General features: G+C 36.6%; 1 protein-coding gene across 3 annotated transcripts in view; it reads left to right on the top strand.

The window, feature by feature from the left end:
- Nucleotides 1–3,258: 3,258 nt before the first annotated feature.
- Nucleotides 3,259–25,937, top strand: part of AKT3 (AKT serine/threonine kinase 3) — a 257,309-nt gene continuing 234,630 nt past the window's right edge. The window contains exons 1-2 of one of the 3 annotated variants that reach the window (XM_016151251.2): nucleotides 3,259–3,347; nucleotides 14,438–14,593. In XM_016151251.2, the coding sequence (XP_016006737.1) occupies nucleotides 14,548–14,593 (46 nt within the window). In that variant the 5' untranslated portion in view covers nucleotides 3,259–3,347; nucleotides 14,438–14,547. Of the gene's footprint in view, nucleotides 3,348–4,184; nucleotides 4,383–14,437; nucleotides 14,594–25,937 lie in introns of those variants that run through there. The other 2 variants (XM_036235351.1, XM_016151250.2) reach the window with 2 other exon arrangements.

Below are 25,937 nucleotides of genomic sequence, written 5' to 3'. Positions count from 1 at the left end.
AAAGTAGCCATAGTTCTGTCTAGTAACTAACTGTCAATTGAAAAATTCTGAGATGGAATTTCCCTGTATTATAAAAAAACAAATTAGTATTATTTAATGAAATATCACAAATTCAACAATTAAAAGACTTTATTGTGGATTTAAAAAAGTCGGGTGCATATATAAAACTTTCCAGTTGATTCTGAAAGTATTTTCATTAGCAAAAGAAATTGTGTTTCAGAATGGATGGGGAAACTTTCTGGAACAAATGTACTTATATGCGATAACTGAGGAAGGAGTTAAGGTAATTACCTAGGTGAATGCTGGAATTTACTATCATCATTTTACTGCTAGCTGGTTGTTGTGTCAAAAAGTTCAGTTCCCACAGAGCAGATTCTGAAACAACTAGAAATGCACAACCCTCAGAAAGTTAAAATTATATCCTAAAATGAGGCTTTGGGATTATAATATGCATGTATTAGTTTTACTGCATACCTTGATTTTCCTGCACAGCCAGGAATAATAATTATGTATGCTTGTTGCTTTGGAATTAGAACATGAATTCTAGCTTGATGCCCCACAAGCAGTTATTTAACTGTGGTCAGTAACCTTCTGTGACCCAAGAGGCCTCCAGTACTAAATGTGATGTCTAGAGATTGCTTAATTGCTAACAGACTTAGCTGTCTGAGAGAGCGAGAGACAATGTGAAAAATTTTCATTCATACTCTAGTAATGTAGCAGGAAAAAAATCTGACAATGAAATAAAAGGGAAGTTTCCAGAAGGCTTTAAGTATCCCATTTTCACATGGTATCAGATTAGTGACATACCTGTTCCTCAGGTATTTTCATGAATTACCGATAGAGACATTTGACCTGCACCTTAAGAAAGACATCTGTGAAAAAGAGAAAAAGAAAATTAGTACAACTATTGCAACTGACTCTCCTGCTACTTATTACCTGGATCTAAACTACATTCTTCTAGAAATTGCTCTATCGATCATTTAGAATATTCATTAATTACAGCTGTAGGTGTAATATGGTTATTTCAGAAATCAACTGTGGCAGAGACTGGCTAGCTGTTCATCAAACCTGTTTCTATTTCTTTCTGGGCTAGACTCCACTCCACAGCCTGCCTTGTAGTTAGGTCGCTTGGGAGACTTGTAGCCAGAGGAACATGAACGGAAGTGATGTGCATAAAACCTTCCTTGAGTGGTTCTCCATGCTTCCCCACTTCTGCCAGCTTGATGTTGTGATTATGTGTTGAACATGTCAGAACTATAACGTGGAAGAAACTTGGGCCCTAAGCATTAAGAATAAATGCTTAGAGGAGACTTGCCTGCCATTCAGAACTTTACATGGATAAGGACACTTCTATAGTTGGGGGCCAGGATAGATTTTTGTATTTACTTGTTGTAAGCAGCTATTGTTGTTATATATTCACATTTATGATAAAGAAATTGATTCCCATTTATGTAAATATTCACATTTATGGTAAAAGAATTTTAGCCTGCTGACCACTGTGTTTTGGGTACTACCTAATATTTCATCACATTTAATTCTCTTAATAAGCCATTGAAGTAGTTGGAATGATCATTTCATATATGAGGAAATTAAGGCTTAGAAAAGATAAGCAACTTGCTTGAGACACAAATTCTCTTGAGAGAGGAATTGAACTCAGGTCTGTAAGTCTCCAAGGTACATTCATGATCTTTGCAATAAGCCCTCTCAAGAGGAAAGTACTATATAAAGTGCACATAGGGCATAGATGTATTCGTTCATTCATTCATTCATTCATTTTTTTCCACAAACTTTTTGGGATGTGATAACAGTAAAGAGAAGAGAAACCTAGCACACATTCTGTTTGAAGTATACCGTCATGCCACAATTGACAGATTCTGCCGAATTCATGATGGCATAGTCTAAGAAAACAATGCTATTTAAATAAATAGCTCTATAATAAATAATTCTATAATAACAGCTAATATGCTTTTATAACAGAAATTTATATTATAGTAAAAGAGCAAAGTAGAGCAAAAATAAAAGTTTACAATTTTTCAAATACTGTACGCGAAGCCTAGAGAATAAAATCCGTTGTAGTTTAAACAATATTTAATTTTAAGGTTTAATCCAGCTAGTACAATCTAACGAGACTAGGAGAAATATTTTGAAGCAATATGGTTCATAAGACAAATTTGATTTTCCAAATATGTCGATGCTAAAATTGGAAACAAATGAAAATTGCAGTCGATAAGGGATATCTAGTAATTCAGAATACTACAACTCTCAGTTAAATATTTAAAAGAACATTCCAGACGTTCTTTTTAGCACTGGTGTCATAAAGTATTTTATCTAAAATAAAAAGTGGGTTGGTTTACTGTAGAATACAATCTGACCTATTTTTGTGTTTTACAGCAAGAAATCTGAAAGGGAATGTTTGTCAATATGGACTGTTAGAAGTCCGATAATTATGGGAATCAATTATGTATATTTTATAGATAAACTGAATAAAATTAGGATACGGTCATTCAGTTTTCAGTTTACTTATTAGTTCATGATGTGCTGGGAAATATGGGAAAAGGAGAAAAGCGACACTTGAGAGGACTTTTCTCTCAGGACAATTGTGTATCTTAAAACGGCAAGTTTAGTTCTAGAGTGATCAGGGAAATCTCACCGTTACAGATGGAGAAAATTGACTTTAAAAAATTCTTTTCCCTCCTGATTAGATTTCATGCTCTTGTCCACAATCCCAATAGTTATGCATTTAATAAGGGAAAAGAAGGTGACATAGATGTATAAATACAACTCACTATGTAGATACCAGGTATATAATGTAAAAGATTGATTGACGACCACAGTGTTGTCAGGACCTGGAAAAGCAGAGCAAGGCAGTGCTTGTCAGGAGGAAAGAAGCCAAAAGTATTAGTAAGAACGTTGCATTGGGAGACATAACGGGTGCATCAACAAGGCAGGAGCCCTATGGCGAGGGCGTTTCTTCCCAGGTGTTCTAGAAACGACAAGCATGGTGTCAGAAAAAAAATAAACTACTTTTGTACCTCTGTGGAGTGTGATGTATAGTACACATGGCCATTTTGCAAAAATACTGTCTCCACTACAAATATTCTCAGGAGTCATGAACTTGAAAAGGATATTCACTATGATAATTCCTCATAGTGAATGCAGTACATCATGGCTTCCCCAAAGTCTATGAAAACTAATATCCCTAAAAAAAAAAAAAAAAGGTGTAATTTTCAGAGTGAATTGCGATCCCACTGCAACCTGTGTACAGTGTGGTTCTGAGCGCTGGCAGGAAGCGCTGTACGTGGCTCTCCGGAGAGGTGGTGTCGGACTGGACGCTCAAGATCTGGACGGTGAGAAACGGTTCTCGGTTGACCCCTGAGGTGCAGAGGGGCGGGATCCGTTCCCGCCGGCTCCGCGCCCTCGGGGTTCCCCCCCGCACAGGGCACTGCACCTCCGCACGCGGGGCCCCCGTGCGCCGCCCCGACCACCCCGGGGCCGCGGGCGGCGGGCGCCTCAGCGCGAGGCGTCTCCACAGCGGGCCTCGGCGCCCGCCACGAGGGCGCGGGGGAAACCCAGCACTTCCCGCCCAGGAGCCGCGGCCCCGCTCCCCGCTCCGGCGGGCTGGGGGGATGTTCTCGCGAGAGGAGAGGGGGCGCGGGGCGCCGCGGGTTTGGGGGGCGCGGGGAAGCCTGAGGACGCGGGCCTGGCTGGGAGGGGAGCGGAGGCGGCGGGCAGGCCGGGGACGCGGGGAAGCCGCTCCCGCCAGTCGCCGAGAGCCAGCCCCTGACGTCAGGAGTTTTCCTCAAAGTCAACAACAAGCCCCGCGGCGGCGGCGAGAACCGAGCGGCGGCGGCGGCCCCGAGAGGGAGGAAGGAGGGGGCGGGGAGGCGGCGGCGGCGGCGGGGTTTCCCCGGCCGGGCGCGGCCCGCAGCGGAGGCCGCAGCCCCCCGACCCGCGCCGGGCGCTCCCCGCGGCCCCGAGCCGCCGCCTCGCCGGCGTGACCCGGCCCCCGCCCGGGCGGTGTTTTCTGGTGATGAATTGAATTTGTAGCCGATATCCGATTCCCATGTAGAGTCTCCGCCCCCTCCTCCCTCCCCCGCCCGCCGCCGCCGCCGCCGCCCCGCCGCCCCGCCGCCTCCCGCTCCAGCTCCGCGGCCCGGCCCGGCCGGCTCCCTCCCTCCCTCCCCTGCAGCCCTTCGCCTGCCCTCCCGCCGGCCGCATCGGGCTCCAGGGGGGCCAGAGACTCTGCGGGGTGGGGGGAGGACAGGAGGGGAGGAGGAGGGAGGGGGGACCCCCGAGTCGCCCCCTCTCCTCCCCCCGCCCCCCCGGCTCCATCCTCCGCCGCCGCCCGAGCAGCTGCGGGGCCGCCGCCGCCGCCTTTGCAGGTAACAGCCACCGCCCCCCGCTCGCGCCCCCTCCCCGCCTCGCCTCCGTTCCCTCCGGGCCCCCGGCCCGGTCCTCTCTCCCGGCCTCCCTCGGCCGGGGGGCGGCGATCGGGTGGGGGAGGCGGGGGCGTCTGGGTTGTCACCGCGCCGGGGGCGTGGGCGGGTGCTGGGTCAGCGGAGGCTTTGGGTGTGGGCGTGGGTGGGGAGGCTGGGGGATGCCCGGCGTGGATGACACGAGCACCCCCTCACTTTCCCGGGGAAGCTGGGGGGCGGCGGTGCGCGGGGGTCTGGGGGAGGGTGTCCCTGGCCTAGCGGTACCGTCCGCGTCTGGGCTGCCCCGGCCCTGGCGCCTCCAGTCTCTGCGCAACTCCGCTCCCTCCCCTCGGCCCTCCCCACCGGGCCGCGCGGCGTGGGGAGGGGGCGCCCGCTCGGACCGGGGGTGGCGGCGAGGTTACATAACGCGTGGAGCGCGGGTGTCGGTGTGTTTGGGTTGGGGGGAGGGGGCTGTCTGCCGCGCTCCCTGCGCCGGGGCTGCCTGTGCGCGTGGGGTGGGGTGAAGGCAAGGATGCACGGGCGTCCCCCGGGGTCTCCTTCCTCCCCCACCCACCCCGCTGCCGGCGCGCAGGAAAAGACGGCGCTGGTGGGGGTGTGAGGGGGAGGTGGGTAACGTGCTCGTCTGTGTTTTTAATAGTAGTGGGGTTTTGATCCGCTTGGGACTTGTGTGCTAAGAATAGAAATGTGCGGAAGATGCTGGGTTTGGCGGATCCAGTGATGCTGTCGCTGCTGGCGGCGGCGGCGGCGGCTCTGGCTGCAAGTAAACAAACCAGCCTCTTCCTCGTCCACCTCCTCCTGCGCATCGGTCTGCATCAGCCATGATGCTGGTGGGGCCTTTCAGAGCCCAAAGTTGAAACCTAGCTGCTTGCTCTGTTCACCCTGACTCCTAGGCGGGGTCACCCCTTGTTTGGGATTTCCTGGGAATCGACAGGCTAGATCGAATCTCTTTGGGGCCAGGTTTTCAATACCGAGATTTGCTGTTTATCTTCTGAAAAGCAGAGGAAATGCGTACTCTTAAGTCAAGGCTAGGATGCACATATTTCTTCCTCTAAAATAATGTTATGAAAGTAGAACCAACTTATTTCACCAGTGTGGGGAAGACCCAGTAGTTTGTAATTCATAACGTTTCCAAGTAGAAATTCAGTAGTGAAACCTATGTCTCTGTAGTGATTAATTACTAGTATTAAAATGTTTACGCTTTTTAAGTTCACCTTGAAGCAAAAGGATATGAAATAATGACTTTTTGCAGTTAATGCATTGTAGCTGCCTCAAATCAACTATTTAGATATGTGTGCCGTATTTGGTAAAGCGTGCTCCTATAACTTTTAGTAGACTGTAAATCATTAGACAACCACTGAGTTTTGTTTTTTGGTGGAAACTCATTAAAGTAGATTATACATTCTTAGGAAATCATTGAAAAAACAAAATCAAAACCTCGAAAGGTGGAAGAGTCCAATAAAGATGGTTTAGGAAACTTCATCTTCAGAACTTGCATGTCATTGCAAAATATGTATAAATGGATATGGATATTAAAGGAAGGCGGTGTCTAATAACATTCAGGACATGGTCGTCTAAAACAGGAAAACTTTTATTAAAACATTTATTAATAAATTACTAGTTTCCCAGGTATATGACTGAATGCAAAATCATTTGCATGATATATATCAAGATTGTAGGGTTTTTTCTTTAGCCCCTACCTAATCTTGACTTTGAAAGTTTACCAGGGAGGTTGTATTTAAAGATCTGCTTTTTGCTTTTCTCACTGGAGTTGACTCCAATATCTGTGATTGGCTTGAGCTTCTGGTTTTCAAGTGAGGGAAGTATATCACATGAATGAGACAACATTGGAATTGAGATGAATGTAGAGTTTTAGTTTCAGATGTATATTTGTACTGTGTATTTGCAGTAGTATGTTTGCTTACATTATTCAGAAATACATAGTCTAAAGTAATTCTGCAAAATAATTTATGAAACTATTTGTATTCATTTTGTCCCATACACTAAGCCTTTCCATAATGATTACTTTCATAAATTGTTTTCCAACTTAAAATTAATTTTTAGTTTGACATTGGCCTTGTTTAAGTTGTGTATGTCAGAGTACTTAGGGTTCTATTTTGGACTTTTTTATTTATGTACGTTTATCGATGTAAAATATTTTAAATAAGATTTCATTCATTCTTTCAACAACTATTAGTGTATAAACTGTGTGTTAGGGACTGGTTTGGTTAAAAACTTCTTATTTACATTTCATTCAAAAGATCACTACCATTGCAAAATTTGTTTTCAGATCACTGGAAATCTAAACATGTTTTGGTTAAACATATCCTGGGACAGATGTACTTAGCATAAAGTCCTGTGCAAAGTAGGGATCTAAGATTTTTAAACTTTATCTTTAGATTTAAACATGTGAGAGATTTTCTCTCACAAAATTCAATGGAAATTTTCAACTATTTGAGTTTCTTTAAAAAGAGGAACCTATTCTACAAATTGATTTTGTGGAAGTTTAGAGTTTACTTAAACTTTGCATATTTTTATGGAAGGATAACTACACTTTTTTTATTGTTATACATTTTAGTTCAAGATAAGGCGATTGTTGTTAAGGTGTTAATTGGATTTTTAGCATGATTTGATAGAATCTTGTCTTTATAATGTGATTAAGTTTCAAGCCTTAAAAAATATGAGACCATTTATATTTGAATAATATAACATGCAAGACAGAAAAACAAACTATTTCTTTCTGTTTTGACCAAATTGGTTTTGTAATTGGACTTGCATTTTTATTTTTCTTAAGTTAATAAAAAATTAACGCACATAATTTTTAATTTTTGTAGATTTGTGTTAGAATATTTAAATCATTTAAAGTTGTTCTGTTTTAACTCCAGGTTTCAGAAAATACATTAGTATTCTAAGTCCTGGTTTTATACTTTTCTGCACTTTTCTGTAGTCTCCTGGAAAGGTAGCCCTCAATCTCGTGATGTTAAATATTTTGTCATGGTCTTGTATGTATTGTGGACTACATTCAGTGTAGACAATGCTAGCTAATGCCTGGTGAGCTCTTGCCATGTGCCAGGCACTGTTATATGTGATTAACATGTATAAATTCATTTAATCTTTATGACAGCCCCAGCTATACTTTTGAAAGTGATTTTCACATGAGAAAACACTTTTTTTTTGGCATTATAAAAATCCGTTTCACTTTAACTTTCCTCATTCTGGAACACTTTTTCTTTTAGTGATTTTCCTAACTTATTTGTGCATATTGTTTGAATTCACAATGCTAAATTTTGTACTTTCCACTGAAATCAAGTTAATGTAGAAAAAAATTTTGTATTGACTGGTCCATAGCATCCTTTTCCATATCAGTTGTTTCAGATGCTGAATTTAATGGCTCAGATGTTTACATATTTGATTGTAGTACCACAGTCTTTCAGTAGGTTAGATGTAAATACGTTTCCTTCACCAGGTATTCTTTACGTAGTAGTTGATGGGTAAAATAATATATGCTACTTGACCTATGGATTTGCTTTCTAGTTCTTTTGCTGTTCAGTACTCTTTATATTTGCTTATTGGCAATTGAAAGTATTTTACACATATAAATAGGTAAATTTTCCTAATAGTCAAAGGGAAAAGTAAAAAGATTTACTAGAAGAAATCACTAGAGGACTTTCAAATGAGAATTTCTCTCCCTGTATTAAGAAAGCCTCTGAAAAATAATATTTTTGCCTCCTTCAGCTTACTCTTCTCTGCAGATCATATTCCTAATTGAGATAATATCTGTATTAATGCAGAGATAGTTGGTAACTTCAAAGCAAACTATATTAAAAGGTCACGTCAATTCTGTTATTTTTTTGTGAGAAATGTATATTTAGTTCCTAATATGTTCACAATAAATATTATTTTGCCTCCTGTTCAGTATATCTTTTTTCGAAGTATATGTTTATAAAACAAAGCTTGTCTAAAAAAGAAAAGGAAGGAAGAAAGCCTCTCACTATATTTATGGGTCTGGGGCATGGGAGGAGGAGGAAGAGGAAGAAGATGGTATTTTGCCAATATTGGATTTTAGTTCAGATTTTATCTGAGTGGAATTGGTGTTTAAATGTTTTATCTTCCCAACTACATTAGACTTTTGAGGACAAGAACTGGTACAGTACTGTCACTTAAGACACCATTTATAAATGAAGTAGTACTCAGTAGATTTGAACTTGAAGAATCATAAATATTAGCTCTGGAAGAGCTGCAAAGTTATTTAGAGTTCGTCTAATGCTACACTTTTATTTTTATGGCTAAGGAAACAGGCACAGAATTAAAGGACCTTTTACAGCATCACCGTGGGTGGGTCAGAGTTGGGAACAAGGACCCAGGTGTTTTGGCCTGTCCAGTGCACTTCCTGACGTACCATTGTGATGGCCTCGTGGTAGGGTTCCTTACCTCCTGGTTAACTTGCAGTTGAATGAGGGGCAAAATCTGACAGGCTGGTTCTGGGCCTTTAATGGACCATGTACCAATTTTATTTTGTGCGTTTGCGTGGTTTTTTTCTTTTTTTCATTTTTACTCAGGGAGGGTCCCAAGGCAGATTTTAGAAGATTTTCGTGTGTATTGGAAAAATATGTCCAACTGTGCAGTGGTCAAGGGTAATCATAGTGTTCAGTGGTTTAGGAGTCGGAGGGATCCAACGAGCGTGTTCCTAGTTGTCCCACGTTCGAATATTAAGTATATCACCCAGCGCACAGTGCTTTTTAATTTCATTAATAATGGCTGTGTTGGTTGAAATGACATTCAGATGCCCTAAACAGGGTAGGGTAGAAGAGGGGAAATGCTTTATGTTTTTGTGTATATATTTCAAAGTTTTAAAGTTGATCGGCAATTGAAAGAACCGATATTTGTATGAAAGTCAGAAATATTGCCTATGCTTATTCACATATTTTCCCATAATGTAAAACTTAGTGAAGATATCTATAGAAAGTTCTAAGAAAATCCACGAAGTGTGTTTTTATTGCACTCCGAAGAGAGGAAAGATTATTTGAAATATAAAATTTGCGTGACTCACTTCCTTGTGTGTTACGTTTTTTTAACAGGATAATAACTCTTGAAAGGGGCAGACAGGCTTAGCGTTACTTGATGTGCAGAGCAAATTGCCTCGAATTTCCCTTCCACTTCGGGGAATTTCCTTTCCCTCAAATCCCTTTAAAATTTTATGTGTAGCCTTATGTATTTATTCTGGTATATGTTAGTTTCAGCTCTTTCTCGTGAATAGGTGAATGTCGGGAAATTATATCATGATTACCCTTGACTATCATTTGTGTTTCAAAGTAGCAGCAGTCTTATATTTGAACGTTAGTTGTCTTCATTAATTCAGTTTAGCTTGCTTAGCAAGTGGTGCAGAGCAGGTCGTTCTATATAAAGTTAACTATAGCCAAGTTTATCATTTAGAGAAAGTTGTTTTATAGAATTATGTTGTTGCTTTTAACTTAGAAATTGCCATATAGGAAATTATTAACCTAGGAATTTTGTTCATATGAAAAAGAGGATTGCTGGGGTGCCTTTTAACTTTGTCACCCTCCTGTAGTCTTCTGTTATAATTTCATGTGTGATGTCACAGTTACATTTAATTTTTAATTTATTTGAAAACTTTTAATGGCTTTCTGAAAAATAATTTTATAGAAGAAAAATATTCAGAACTATTTTCAGATGTTATAAATTTTTTTTGATAATTTATATTATGTTATTTGGTGGAAAGGATACCAAAATGATAGAAGACTTGAATTGCGGTTAGTCACTCTTGTTTCTTGTCACTAACTTGTTTTGGTAACTGTAGGGAAGTACTGTCACCATGACTGGTTGGTCACAGTTTTCCTAGTTTCAGGGTAGATGCAGTAGTTACTGCATGTTTGTTTGTAGACTCAAATGAGGTAATATATGTGATAACAAATAAAGGTTTGGAAAAGATTTTTAAATACTTTGTTTTGTTTGCCTGCCGGTCTACTTAATACAGTCCTTCCCTATCACAGAGTACACAATATGTATTTATTAACTGAATAAATGTATATATAATATGTTCTCTAGAGTGAATGATATCTTTACAAGATGTTTAAAGTTTAATTTTTGCTTCAAATTGAATGGTTGGTTGCCATAAGTCAACAAATATCTTTGTAATGTAAGTATCATTAAGAAAATATGACATTCCTTTTTTATTCACCCATCATGGATAATTTTAGGGCATTGTTGATGCTTGATTTGCTTGAGCATCTCAACAAAAAATGTGAAAAAATGTTGAGAACAAAAGGATAAATTTAATTTGTGCTAGTCCTTATAATTAATGCAGGTCTATAGGAAATATCTGAATAGGGAAAATATTTATTATAATTTTAATTATTTATATACATGTGCTTCCATAACATACAGGTTCAGGGATGTTTTTAAGATGGCTTAATACCATTATCTCTGTTGACTTAGAATATTAGTCTGTTCTTTATTATCTAAAACTGCATCTTTGTTCCTTGATTCATAGGTTCATTCATTTGTTCCATATTTCTTGAGCATCTTTTATGTGTCAGGCACTGTTAACCTGCTTTACTAAATAATAATACTATAGAATGAAGTAAAAGATACAAAAAATGTTTTATAAATTGTAAAATGGCATTCAGATGAAATTATCATCAAATTCTCAAATAGTTCTGAACAAAAGTACCTTTAGTGTTCCTGCTCTGTGTAAATTTTAAATTGAATCTGAATTATAAAAAGAAATTTGTGTGATTTTTTTTATAAGAAGGGAAAAAATTAGGATGCTCAGAAATGAAAAGTTTAATGCAATAGGCTTAAAAGAAAAATAAACCAATTTTTTTTTTTTCTGTTATAGCTCATTGGCTAGAACCGATTTCTAGAGAAGTTAGGACTGTTAGGAGGTGAAGTCGACTCTATTTTTGGAAACAGATTGCATCCTTAAAATCCAGCTCATTTTGCAGATTAGTGTTTTTAGTAACATGGAAGACTGGGAAAGTGTAGATGACTTGATACAAGAATATAGTTTACTGCTTAAGAGTCTTTGTTTTTATACACATAAGACAGCATTTGTTTCTAGTGTATTGATCATAATTCTAGAGCAGTATACCTTTGAATGTCTTTTAAAGTATGTTCAAAAATTGTCATTTTAGCCAGTAGAGACTCAGGAACAATTTTTGAAGTCGAAAGTTATGATTATGCGTAGACTCCGTTAACATTTTAAGGTGCAAATGGATAAAGCCATCTCTATAATGTGAGTTTACTGGCCTTGAGGATAAATTTCATCCTATAGATTTATGTTTTAACAGCTTAATCTAAGTAAGCATTTATAAACATTTTCTTTAAATCTAAAATACTAGTTTGTTAAAAACAATTTCATTATAAAAAAAAAATTCATCGATTTTGGGTTGATCTGGATATTCCAGTATATTGTTTTATGCTGAGGAGGCAGGGCTGGTGGAAGGAGCATGCGCCGGGTTCTGTCTTGGTTCTCTCGTCAGGTAGCTGTGTGACCTGTGTAAGTCCCTTCATCTGTCTCCACGCTGTCCTCAGCTGTAAATCGAAGGCCTCTTCCAGCTTTAAGATTCTAATAATGAAATGTCTCCTTAAAAAAAATTGAATCAATTTTTACAATAGTTTTTTCTAGTTTTTTTTTTAATGAATATTCTAATAACAAAATATTTGAGTGAGAAAGTATATCTTTTAAATACATTTATTGAATATATATTATTTTTTGGTTATTACTAAGTGTGAGCCCTAGTCTCTTCTGTTTCTCATCCCAAGAATATTAAGATTTGGGTTGTCTTTGACCCAGATTATATAGTTTTATAGTCAGCAATGGAGAATGGCTTTGCTAGCTGTGAGGCCCTCGCTGCAGGGGTGCCGGAGGGAAGGTCTGCAAGCAGCTCCTCGCAGGAAAACATTTCTCGTGTTACTAACATTAACTCCCTTAGGATTACCTATGTGAAGAGTTAACCCTTTTAATTAGCTCTGTGTGTATTATGTAGCCCGTTGACCATGTTCAGTTCTTTAGGAAGCTCCATAAATCAAATTAAAATGATCTTCGGATTCTTTAGTGAGAAGTTTTTTGTTTGTTTGTTTTTTGCCTGTTTTTAATGGTGAAATGGGTCTTGTCTTGAATTACGTGGCCACATCCTGTGGCCATTTCCCAAAGTTTGTTCCTTTCGATATTGATCCCTGTTACTAAAGAAAAAACAGAGCCCTGTGTATTCAGATACACTTAGGATTTGCCGAGATTAAGTTATTTGTATTTTGTTCATTTAATATGTTAATTGTGATGTCTCAAGAGAAAGACGTTTGTAGGATTTCCCAAACTTATTTGACCAAAGAAATTTTCTTTTTTCATCTTTTTTACTATTTTTCCAGAATTTCTCTTAATAGTCTGTCAAACATATTTTGGGAAAATACACCCATATTCTAATATCCCGTTTGACTCTCCGCGGTAGGGGACCCTGCCGATTTTGAGGACTGTGTTGGTCCGACCTGTAGGTGCAGCCCCCAGCTGCGTGGAACGTGATGGAGGAGGTCTTCTGTTCAGCCACACAAACTTTGTCAGCCTTTCTCAAGAGATGGCCAGTCTGGTTCCTGACGGCTGAGTGATTAGGCTCTACATTTCATTTGCATTGGAAAAAGAACTGTAATTCAGTTAAGTGTAGCAAGGGAGTCTAACCATGAACTTATTGCTATGCACTATTGAGAAAATAGCCCATCCATCTATTTTGCTTGTTATCTAAAATTTATGCCTGTGTTCCTGGACCATGTTTATTGGTCCCTTACTGTGGAAATACTTTAACTTAATTTTATCTTGGTATTTCCCTTTTTTAGGTTGAGAGGGACAATAAGAAATTGTCCTGTGAAACTCATTGCTGTATGTGTGAGGACTTTGTTTATTACGCTATAGGGGATCTTGTAAAGACCCATGGGATAAATGTCAGATTTTTGTCCCAGGAAGAATTGTATTCCTTCTGAGCAACTTCCTTTTTTCTTTTTTTAAAAATACTTAAGGAACATGTAAATATTGAAACCAATTGTGTTTCCTTATTTGCATTTCTTCCTGAAACCTTCATGTTAAATTTGTGGCCCATCTTTCACAAATACGTAGCCTTTTACTCTGGCTTCTTTTTATTTTTTTAAGGTAATATAGTTTTGGAGTTAAGAATGCAGGCTCTGGAGTCAGACAGCCTGGGTTCAGATCTTGGCTCCATCATTCATTAGCTGTGTGCATATCACGCATGCTGCTTAATCTCTGTGAACCTCAGTTTCTCCAATTGCGTCACTAGTACCCTCATAGGGTTGTTTTGCCAAGATTACCTGAGGATAACAGATGTAAGCACCTGTGAGAGTTGTTGACAAATCTTGAGTACCTACTCATACTTTTATCCACTTTCATATTCCTTTTGTTTCACTTTGTCTACTTTAAAAAGCAATTGATTTTATATTATTTATAACATTTTACTTACTGTAATCAACCTAAAATATTTCTTGGAACAAGGCACAGTAAGCGTACATAAACGTTAGTTTCTTTGCACATTGTATTTTACATAAAATCCAGCAATTAAAAATATTCACAATTGCTTTCCCATAACTTTCTAAATTTACAGAAATTTTGAAACTAGACATACACGAGGATTTCCTTTTAGTCCACTTAACTTTGATTTTCTTCCCTTTTCACCTCAAACACATGTCAGCAAACAAATTTTTTTGTATTATTTGTGTAGGTGTGACAGTGATTTTCTTAAGACGTTTATTGTAGCAACCTCTTAGGTTAAAAGTTTCACTGTCATTTGAAATCTGTCACAAGACCAGGGATGTGCATTCATTACAGAATTACTTAATAAATAAGTTCTCCAGTTTGAAGAGCTAGACTTTTATGTGAGGTCAGGCCAGTTGAAGACATTTACAAAGAATTAGTTGTTTGTTATTGCTATGTGAGTTGCAAGAATGGAAAAAAAAGAAATTCTTTCTTCAATACTTCCTTCCAGGCTGAGTCATCACGAGAGAGTGGGAAGAGCAGCGGCAGCAGAGAATCCAAACCCCAAAGCTGGTATCACAAAGTACCACATCTCCAAGTTGGAGCTGGAGGGGAGCCACCATGAGCGATGTTACCATTGTGAAAGAAGGTTGGGTTCAGAAGAGGGGTAAGTGTTCCACAAATCCCAAAGTAACGTGGCGGGTAAGTGTGCGAACAGTCAGTGATGTCCTGGCAGTGGATATTTTTCCTGATGCTGTTAACAAAGTTAACTGTGACAGACTCTGTCCAGTGAGAGAGATGATATTTAACATGTGTGTTAGAAATTTGCTTGCTTTTTAGGGATTCTTTGTAATTCTTGATTTCGATGATTCGTAATCAGATTGTGAAGGTTTGGCTTTCTGGTATGCTGTGTGCATGCGTGTTACAGAAGAATCAGTCCTGTTGTAGTTTTCTTTTTTGTCTGCAGACTCCACAATCCAGAGAGATAGCTTTAGAATGACTTAATGTCTAGAAAAGTGTCTAACTTCTATGCATTGAAAAACATGTAAACGTAGATGAGATTATTCAGTTAAGCCAGTATGGGTGGCGGCAGGGACAGACCTAATGTAGTAAAGCAGGAAGGGTTCACGCACAAACTCATGGATTGAACAGTCTCATGAATTAGGTAAGTAAAGTCCTCAAGTGAAAAAACAAGCGAGATTTGTGTGTGTATGTGTTTATGTTTAATTTTATGTCTTTATTTTTCATGATTTAGTATTTCTTGTTTACACCTACTTTAGATAAATAATTCATATACATTATTATGCTTTTGTAATATTAAAAGAAGAACTCTTCAGTGTAAAACTTAGTTTATCCGCGATGAGATCACCTGCTAATGTGGTCAATGTGTTTATTAGAAATCTAGAGTTTAGACTAGTTGCCAGGCAACTGCTGTTTATCCACATGGCCAAGTTGAGTAGGATGAGGTCTGTTCCATTCTTAGGACTTTTAACTTACCGTATATCTACTTCCTGGTTAAAAGTTACCTCTTAAATAATGATTTTAATGTTCTCTTAAGGTCTGTAGTTCATACCTCTGCTGACAAGCTAGTGACAATAATTAAATGTGATTATATATTACTGAGTTTTTAAAAATCAGTCTTGTTGAGTTAAAATTTACATATAATAAAATTCACCAATTTTAACTGTACACTTTGATGAATTTTGCTAAATATATGTAGTAGCGTAACACAGTAACCGTGGTATAAAACATTTATGTCCCTGAAAACATTCCCTCATTCCCCTGTGCAGTCCTCTTCCCTCAACCCTGGTAACCACTAATTTGCTATTACTCTAATTTTATTTTTCTAGAATTTCATATAAGTATCACAAAGTATGTAGTCCTTTGTCTTGAATTACTTTCACAGAGCATAACAACTTTAAGATTCATCTATGTTGTGTATATCATTAGTTTGTTCCTTTTTATCAGTAGTATTTTACTGTCTGGACATAAGACAAGTTATCTGTTTACCACTTGATGGACATTTGGATTATTGCTGGTTTTTGGCTGTAATGAATAAAGCTGCCATGAATATTTGCATGCAAGTCTTTGTGTGATGTGTCTTCATGTTTCTTGGGCAATAACCTAGGAATGAGATTACGGGGTCATATGGTAAGTGTATGCTTAACTTTATAAAAACTGCCAACTGTTTTCCAAAGCGGCTCACTCTTTGTATTGTCAAGTTTAATTTCTTTTATGTTATTCTTATTAATTTGGGAGGCATTTTCAGATTTTGGTGCTCTATAAAGGTATTATTTGTTTATTATATATGTTTTTGTTATCTATATGTTTTGTTATATAACTTGTCTATTATATTTTTATTATTTTTCTTGTTTTCTTTGGGGTGGCAAGTTGCTTAAACCTTTTAGGGTTTTACTTTATTAATCTCTAAAATCTGTTTTCACAAAGTGTTACGAGGACTAAATGAGATCATGGATGTGGATATGTTTTAACAGTTTTAACACAGATGTAAGCTTTTGCTGTCACTACGTTTTATCAAGAGTTTAGGGTAGTTCCAAAGTCTCTTTAATTAATTGTGTCTCCTCTGAAATTCCATAATAGCGTGTGGGATATAGAAAAAGGAAAAAAATCATAAAGGAAAAAAAAATTTCCCAGCGTTTCTCCTGCATTGGCTAGGAAAAGAGGACGCTAAGGGAGAGAGAGAGAGAGAAAGAGTGAGAGAGAGAGAGAGAGTGAGTTTATTTCAGGAAGTAATAGTCATATAAACATAAGAATTTGACTAGCACACAAATATATAAAATGAAAAGTAGAGATTTTTCTTCCCTCTGTCTCTCCTCAGAGATAACCTTTTTAGACTTTTTCTATTTTTAATTCTGATTTCAATTATGCCAATTTTATATATAATATGATAAACTTTATTTTCGACTAATCTTAAGTAATCTAGTGTACCTCATTGTGAAAAATGAAGAATTTAACTTTTGCACCTATTCTCTTTTGTTATGCTTAAACTTCTAGCCCTTGCATCATTAATTCTATAAATTATTTAGATACCATTTTGCCACTGTATAAGTTAAGAGTTAGTACCCCTCACAATAGTTCCCTTGAGCTCCTCTCATTATTCTCGTCCCAATTTATCAACTGTAACATTTTATATTGTCAAGGTTTAATAATGATACTCGTTGATTCCTAAAAGCAGTAAGCAATATTATGCTTACGGAAAAAATATTAGCTACTAAACAAAATAATGCGATGAGATCCATAGAGAACAAATGGATTTCTATACACTATTGGCACTAAAGATCATGCTTCACTGTAGTTTGACTTCTAGTTTGGGCTATAAGTGTTTTATCTGGATTTTCTAATTGCCACATTTTCCCCCTGTTGGTATAAGAGTGTATACCTTCATCATGTCATGTGGTTATCTAGCTTATTAATCATACTATTTGCTGAAGTTCTAATATGAACTGATTTTTTTCTGGTATGATGCTCAGAGAATATTTTGTTATTTAATTGCATTCTTGGACAAGTTCTACGCTCTCTTTGATATGTCTTTCCTTTTTTTATGTTTTGGACTTATTTTGCAGTTTTCTAGATTGTCGCTTTCACACCTGGTACATACCTTGGCTGGGTATAGAATTCAGTTTTAAAACTATTTTCCTTCAGAATTTGAAGGTTGTATTCTATCACCTTTTAGTAACCAGTTTTACTGACAAGAGTTTTGGTGCTGATATGAATAATTTCTTTGTAGGTAACCTGTTCTCTGGAAGCTTTTTGTGTTATCTTTATCCTTGGCATTGTAAAATTTAGAAGGATGAGTTGTAGTCCTTTTTAATTCATCCCGTAAAGTGTTTGGTGGACCCTTTGAAAATGCACATTTTTATGTCTGTCTTTAGTTCTGGGAAATCTATTTTATGTATTTTATTCTTCCTTTCCATGTTATCTGTATTCTTTTACATTTTAAAAAATTTCCCTTAGAGCTTCTATATTGATGTACTGTTTGAACAGTTTTCTTTCATTTTCCATGTCTTTGTTTTTCCTCTTTGTTCAGGGAGATTTCCTTGACTTTTCCTTCTAGCCCTTTATTGAATCATTTAGTTCAGCTATTACTTTATATTCTTGGGAATTCTTTAGCATTTCTAGCCACCTGCTCTTTACATATGTAATATAATCTTAATCTGAGAATAATAAATATAATTCATTTTTAAGTTTTTCCTCCTCTTTGAATGATTCTTTCAGTTTGTTTATTTTGGTTCTTTTTTAATGTTACTAGCTTTCTTCAGGTATCTGTTGATTTCTGTTTGGGTATATTTGTGAATGAGAGACTAGGGTTACTAGTAGTATCCTCTGTCAATATTTACAATTTATGCATTTTTTCTATACTTCTGACAGATTAGATCCAGTGAATGAGGATTTGTGATGGCAGTGTTCAACTGTACTCTTGAAAGCATTAGTTGAAATAGTAGAGGAAACCAAATCGGGAATTTTTTCCCTCCACCATTCTTAATTAATTTCTTTAGAGAGATTCAGTATTTTAATTATAATTCTGTGTTTTAGTTAAGTAAATTTTACTATATAATCTGTTGGTGTTTGGCTATACTTTGGTTCAAAGCATTTCTTCTAAAAGGGTGTGCTTAGTCACTGCCTGTTTACCCTGGGCATCTGGGTAGATTGTTATCACCTGAACTTTGGTGTACTCGCTTAAGAATAAATATGATATTATCTGCCTTCTTTACTCACTGTGTGGTTTTAAGCTTTACAAGGTAATGTGTGTGTAGAGGAATGATTTTAAACTACCAAACAATCAATAAAGATTATTGATATTAAAAAGTTATAGTATAGCCCTTACTTTGACTATCAGTCCTTTTTCTCAAGCATATATTTTGAATGTCATTTCTCATTAGCTCCTATTAAGATTTAAACTCATTTTATTTATACTTTTAATGTGAATAAGTTATTATTCTTCAGTAAATATCTTCTAGGAAAAGAAAAAAAAGATAAAGTTATTATTGAAATTGTGTAACAAATTCTTTCCTAACTTTGTTATTAGTGGCATATCAGTAGTGAAACCTTTTTTTTTGTCCCTGTACTTTTCTGGAGCAGTTGCAAAATGGTGAGTTTTGAGATAACACATTAATATAGTATTGTTGATGTTAGAAATGACAGTAAAAACACATGTAGCAAACACGGATTAGTGTCTGAATTTTTCTCCTTGCTGTTTCTGGCAGAGCACCTCACAGTTTGAGAGTACATCAGCATAGGAGACATCTGTATGTCTCTTAAACACTTGTCGAATTTTCTCCTTCAAAGACCAGCCTATAAGATTTACTCCAGGTGACAAGAAATCTCTAGATGTCAAAAGTTTAGCTCAGTTTGCTCCATCATATCAAGTGGTAATATTTGCTCTAAAGGAACTTACTGCATTAATAAAAGGGAAATTTAATCAGCTTAAAAGATCCAAGTTATAGAATAAGTAGATTGTAATAGTATTAATCAAGGGCTTATTGTAATTTATAAAATTTTGTTTGCTTAATGTTACTTCTTAAAAACCCAAGTACGTAGTCTGTCACAATGTGGAGAGCCAGTTCCTTGATAACAAGGTATATCTGCAATGTATTTCTAGTCAAATTATAATCTTACTGTTTTGAAATTGGTATAGATTGAAAGGTGGTTTTACAGCCAGAGCATTTTGATTGACGAAAGTGCTGCATGTGCGTGTTAATTTCTTACACTTTTTCTTGTACTGATAGCTAACAAATTGAACTTTCATGTGTGTTTCATGTATGTAGTCAGTTTGTGCTTTCAAAGAACTTTTTCCCTTAGTTTGCCTTGTACTTAGAGTTTCTCTTCAGGGATATCCTTAAAATTGTGTCATTTGAATTATAGTTGTCTTATATTCTCTGAAATGGTTTGTTTAGATGAACTAGATGTTAATATTTAGGAACATCAAGCTATTTTGTGAGAAAACTCATAGATTCATAAAGTTTCTGAGTTTTCTCACAAAATAGCTTAATCCCAGTATGCAAAATATACTTAAGTAATATAAAGGTTGTAAGCTGGGTTGTGTTTGAATGTGTGATTGCTCTGATGTAGTCAATTTATAACTTGTTGTAGAAAACAAAATGCACAATATTTTGGGTGCTCATCTAAGTCCAAGGCCCTTTCCTTCTCCTTCCTTTGTATGTGTTTGTGTACCTTTGTTCATGTTTTATTCACAAAGTGACTTTTGAAACAAATTAAAAAGCGATTAAGGAAAAAGAAAACGGCCGTATGATTTCCTGTTTACTGCTCAGCAGCAAGCATTTTCCATAGAGTAAAGTGCTGTGGCGGTGGCCCTGTAACCACACGGGGGTTAGAGGGGCTCACTGGCTATGGATGTTGTAGATGCAGAAGCAGCATGGAAAAAGTAGACTTGTTCGTAATGGTATGAAGACTCTGAGATTTAATGTGTATTTACAATAATTTGAAATTTGCTTTTCTTTTAGTTTCAGTATATATTTTTTTTGAAAATTTTAACCAAGTAAACCAAATGCAGAGAGCTATCCATAGATTAGCTGTTATATACATTCTAGAGTTACAGAATTGTAAAGTCCATGTTACACACATACACACGTATCCCTTCCCAGTTAATAATTGAGTTTTATGTATTGGCTTTGTATCCTGCAGCCTCATTTAATTGTTATTAATATTATTTATTTTTAAGATTTCCTTTGTGGTCAATCATATGCAAAAAGCCTCAGTTCTGCTTCTTCCTCTGCAATTTTTATGCCTTTAATTAATTTTCCAGTTTTACTTCACAATGGTTAGGACCTCTAGTACTATGTTGAGTAAAATTGTGAGAACAAACATTTTTGCCTAATTTCTCATCTTGCTTTGAAAGCCTTTCTTTTACCACTAAGTATCATATGATCTATAGGTTTTCTCTTGCTGCCCTTTTTAGGTTGAGAAAGTTTCTTTTATTCCTAGTTTGCTGGGAGTTTTTATCATAAGCGAGTGTTCAATTTTTTCAAAAGATCTCCCTAGATCTATTGAAAGGACCATTTGAGTTTTTTCCATTCTGTTCATATGTTAATATGGTATATTACTTTCATAGCTGGAATAAATCCCATTTAGTCATAATGTATTATCTTTAATATATTATCAGTTTTGATTTATTAATATTTTGTTAAGGATCCTTTTTCTGCATTTACCAGAATATTGATCCTATAATTTTCATTTCTGGTTTTGATGTAATAGTTATACTGGACTCATAAAATAGTTTGGGAAGTATTTCCTTAATTTTTGAAGAAATTTGCATAAGATAGGTTTTATTTCTTAAATTTTGATAAAATGCATCAGTGAAGCCATTTGGGTTTGAGATTTTTGTGAGGTTTTTGATAATATAGTTTCTTTAATAGATATAGGGCTATTGAGATTTTCTGTCTCATCTTGTATCGATTTGGATAAATTGTGTTTTTGTAATGAATTTGTACATTTCATCACAGTCGTTGATTTATTAGCCATAAAGTTGTTATTACTATTCCCTTATCCTATAAGTAATTGCAGGATCTGTAGTGATAATCCCCTTATTAAATTCTGATTTTGGTAAATTGTGTTCTCTCTTTTTTCTTTGATCAGTTTTGTTGGGGCTATTCATTCAGAGAACCAACTTTTTACGTTATTAATTTTCCTTTTCCTTTGTTTTCTGCTTTATTGCTTTTGCTGTTTATTATTTTAATTTGTTTGACTTTTTCTGGCTTCGTAAGGTGAAATATTACATTGTTGATTTTAAACCTTTATTTTTTTAAAAAAAGTATAAGCATTTAAAGCTGTGGCTTTATTTTCATTGCTTAGTTGTACCCCACATAAGTTTTGATAATACTGTAGTTTTGTTATTATTTAGGTAAATGTTTTCTAACTTCCCTTGTGATTTCTTTGAATCATAGGCTATTTAGAAATGTTGTTTAATTTCAAATATTTGGGGATTTTTGGATATCTTAGTGATTTCTATTTTATATTTGATTGTGATTATAGGAGATATTCTGTAAAACTTCAGTCATCTGAAATTTTTGTGATTTTTTTTTTTTTTTTTTTATAGTCCACCAGATGGTCTGTCTTGATTTTGTTGTGGGTGTAGTGTTTTATAAATGTCTGGTGGAGATGGTTGATAGTGAGTCATATTGTCTTTATCTTTACTGATTTTTTTCTTTAGATCTCTCAGCTACTGATGGGGGATAAAATCTCCAACTATGATTGTGAATTTGTTTATTTTGCCTGTTTTGCTTTATATATTTTGAAACTGTTATTAGATGCATCCACATTTATATCTCCTTGATGTATTCTCTCTTATATTTGTACGAAATGCCCATCTTTATCTTTGGTAATACTTTTTGTCTTGAAATTCAGTGTGTCTCATATTAATATAACCACTCCAGATTTTTTATAATTAAAGTTTACATCTTACATTCTTTTTAAATGTCCTCTTACATTTAGCCTCTCTGAGTTTTATATTTAAACTGCCTCTTTTGTAGACAGTATATGTTTGAGTCTGATTAAAAAAAAAAAATTTACTTGACAGTTTCTACTTTTTAAATGGGTGTGGTTAGACCATTCATACTTATTAATAGAATTATTGACATTGTTTAGTTTTTCCTATTTGTGCCATGTGTCTTTTGTTCCTTTTTATATTCTTGCATTTTTTTTTTGTATTTAGTGTATTTTTACTATTTCATTTTATCTCTGCTGTTGGCTTGCTACTTATGTCTCTTATTTAAATATTAAAAGAATCTATAGTTAACATTATTGTTGACATGGTTGAATTGAAGTCTACTGTTTTCTATTTCTTTTTCATTAAAAAAATCCTTTTCATATATATATATATATTTTTTTTGCCAAAAATAATTGAATTTCTTTTAGTAGTTCGTTTAAGTTCCTCTATCACTGTACATTCTCAGTGGGAGTATATCCCTCCCAAGGTACAACAATTGATTCTTGGTGGAGGATGTGAAAAAACTTAGATGTTACAATGTTGGTGCATCTCCATTGGGACACATTATATGAACAAAGATACAGTACATCTGTGGTACTCAAATTTTATGTGGGAAGCTAGAGTTATTAGGAAAAAAGGCACAAAAAGACTTCTTAGGTGGGTCATATAATGAAAAAAACTTTGAGAAATGCTGCTTTGTCATTATTTTAGCTTGCGTTACTTATTTAGTGTTTGTTGTAGGGCTGTGGTTTTCAACCAAGGTTATTTTACTCCCCAGGGGACATTTGGCAATGTCTGGAGACATTTTTGATCGTCATGACTGGGGTGTGAGGGAGCTACTGGCACTAGTGGGTGGAGCCAGGGATCCTTATAAATATTCTACAATGCGCAGGACAGTCTCCCCAAACAAAAATTTTCCACTCCAAAATGTCAGCAGTGCTGAGAGTGAGAAACCCTGCCTTTGAGATTACGGTATGCACCCCTAATTCACCCCATGCTATATTGGGTCAGTATTTTATGCTTCACGTAAAATACAAGACCTTTATATTACTGTAGTTAGAGCTGCCCATCCCTTGAGTGCCTCATGCTGCTGTTCTCATATATAGTTAGATATGAACGTGGAATAAGCCCCACGATACAACATTTTCATTTTTGCTTTGTCTTTTTACATGTCTTTTAAAGAAGAGCCGGAAAATAGAGCTTTAATAGATATTCGTATTGTTTTTTGATTTCTTCATTTCTTCCTGTAGAGTTGAATTTCTGTCTGATATTATTTTCCTTCAGCCTGAAGAGCTTTCTTTAAGCATTTCTTTTTGGAGCAGCTCTCTGGCTACCAGTACACTCATTTTTTATTTTAAAACATTTTCATTTTATCTTCATTTTTAAAGGATTATTTTATTGTATATAGAATTCTGGTTTGATAGTTTTGTTTCTTGCATCACTTTAATGATGTCATTTCACTTTTTTCTGGTCTCCATTGTTTCCAACGAGAAAACAATGGTGTTATTTTATATTTTTCTGTATATATGTAACATGTCATTTTTTCCTGGCTGCTTTAAAAATATTTCTGTCTTTTATTTTCAGTAGTTTGAATATGATGAGCCTAGGTGTTGTTTTCTTTATACTTATCCTGTGTTGGGTTTACTGAACTTTTTTGATCTACATATGCATGTTTTTTTTTTTTTTTTTTTTTTTTACCAAACTTTGGAAGTCGTTGGCCATTATTTCTAAAGAACTGTTCTCTCTAATGCTTCTGGGACTTTGGTTACCTTACGAAGACCACATGATAATGTCTGTGGTAGTTAGGCTCTGTTATTTTTTTCCCTCAATCTTTTTTATCTCAGTTCTTCTCAGTTCTTTTTTATCTCAGTTCTTCAGACTGGATAATTTCTGTTAAACTATTACGTTCACTTACTCTTTAGCCATCCGTAGACTGTTAACCTATAGAATGCATTTTTCCACTTGATTCTTTGAAAGGTTCGGTTTCTCCATTGTGATTCTTCAGCTCTTCGTTTGTTGTGATAATAACTAAGTCCTTGGATATTTTTGTAATAGCTGCAGTAAAGTACTTGTCTGCTAATTCCAAGATTAGGATTTTCTTGGTGATGGTTTCTGTTGACTGCTTTTTTTCTTTGCATGTGATTATATTTCCTTGTTTCTTTATATGTCTGGTAATTTCAGCTGTATACAGTTCATTGTGGTGATACATCATGTAGACTCTTGATCTGTTATTTCCTTGCAAAGATTGTTGGTTTTTGTTCTGACTGCTATTTACCTTGATTCTATTTAACCTCCACACTTTATTTCTCTTGAAAAGCAGCTGAAATCTCTGCATTTCTACTTTTTTCATCTACTATTTGCTTTCCGTTTTCAGGCTCATTGGAGCCTTTCGTATGCATGCACAGTTCAGGGGTTAGCCAGCATTTGGGCATAGTTTATATGAGGGTTTTGGGGATCCCTCATTGTATCTTCCTTTTTTGTGGGCTATCTCTCTCACTTTTCAGCCATTTTGGTATCTCTGAACTCCACCTCTGATCCCTTAAGCCAGCATGACTGTGGTTTGCTATCCTAGTTTTATCCACCCCAATCTCAAAGAATGGTGGAGCCCCTCAAACAAAAATCCATATAAATACAGATCTCATCCAGAGCTCTTCCCTCCTTTCAGGGGCCAACATCCCTCCAGTTTCTGCTTGCTTTTGGTGCTTTTCATTGCTTTCAAATAGTTGTTTTTGTATTTCATGCAGTGTTTATAATTTTATACATGGAAACGTTAGTCTAAGTTAACCTACAACTACTGAAAGTAGAACTCTTCTAGGTATGTGTTCAAGCATATAGATATAAAATTTCGTTTGAGCTTTATAGTCACTTAGTTTTGTTATCTAATGTAATTGTTCATAATCAGTTATAAGGAGTAGCGATTTCATCTACATTTATAGGTTGAAGAAAATAGTGGTTTAAACCAGCCGAGTTCCCAATCACCTGGAAATAGGTGAATTTACAGAATTTTAAGCTACAAGAGACTTTGGAAGTTGTCTTATTCCCATTTTTTCTTCAAATAAGAAAACAGGTCATTTTTTAAAAAATTAGAAGCAGAGCCAGGACCAGTAGCTGGGATTTATTGCCAGTTTTATGATACTTTATATTTTATTTATTTCTTAACACTCATGAATGTTATTGAAGTTCTTTAAAAAAATTTTTTTATTAGTAACTGGTCAGGGAGGGGCTAACTGGTTAGGGAGTGGAAAGGCGGGAATGTTCCACCGGCGGATCCGCCCGCTGTTTGAGCAGTCCCCTTCGCCGCTGGGTGCCCCGGTGGGAACGTGGGCGGCTGTGCCTTTTGAACCCGTGTTGTCTCGCTCGGAGAAAACATCTCCAAAGTTTCTGTATTCTCCGAAGTAGAGAAACGTTCTATAAGTGTCTGTTGGCATTCTGTAGTCACGCTTCCGTACCGATGTGATAATCATGAACCTTCCACTGTATTCTCTTCTGTGTATGTTTTTGCTTAGGCCAGTTTCTCTACTTGGCATATTTTTTTCCCATTTGTCAA

Source organism: Rousettus aegyptiacus, unplaced genomic scaffold, assembly GCF_014176215.1.
Source record: "Rousettus aegyptiacus isolate mRouAeg1 unplaced genomic scaffold, mRouAeg1.p scaffold_m13_p_18, whole genome shotgun sequence".
NCBI classification, from domain to species: Eukaryota; Metazoa; Chordata; class Mammalia; order Chiroptera; family Pteropodidae; genus Rousettus; species Rousettus aegyptiacus.
The sequence above is the reverse complement of the archived record's forward strand: the minus strand, read 5'-3'. Positions and strand labels throughout refer to the sequence as shown.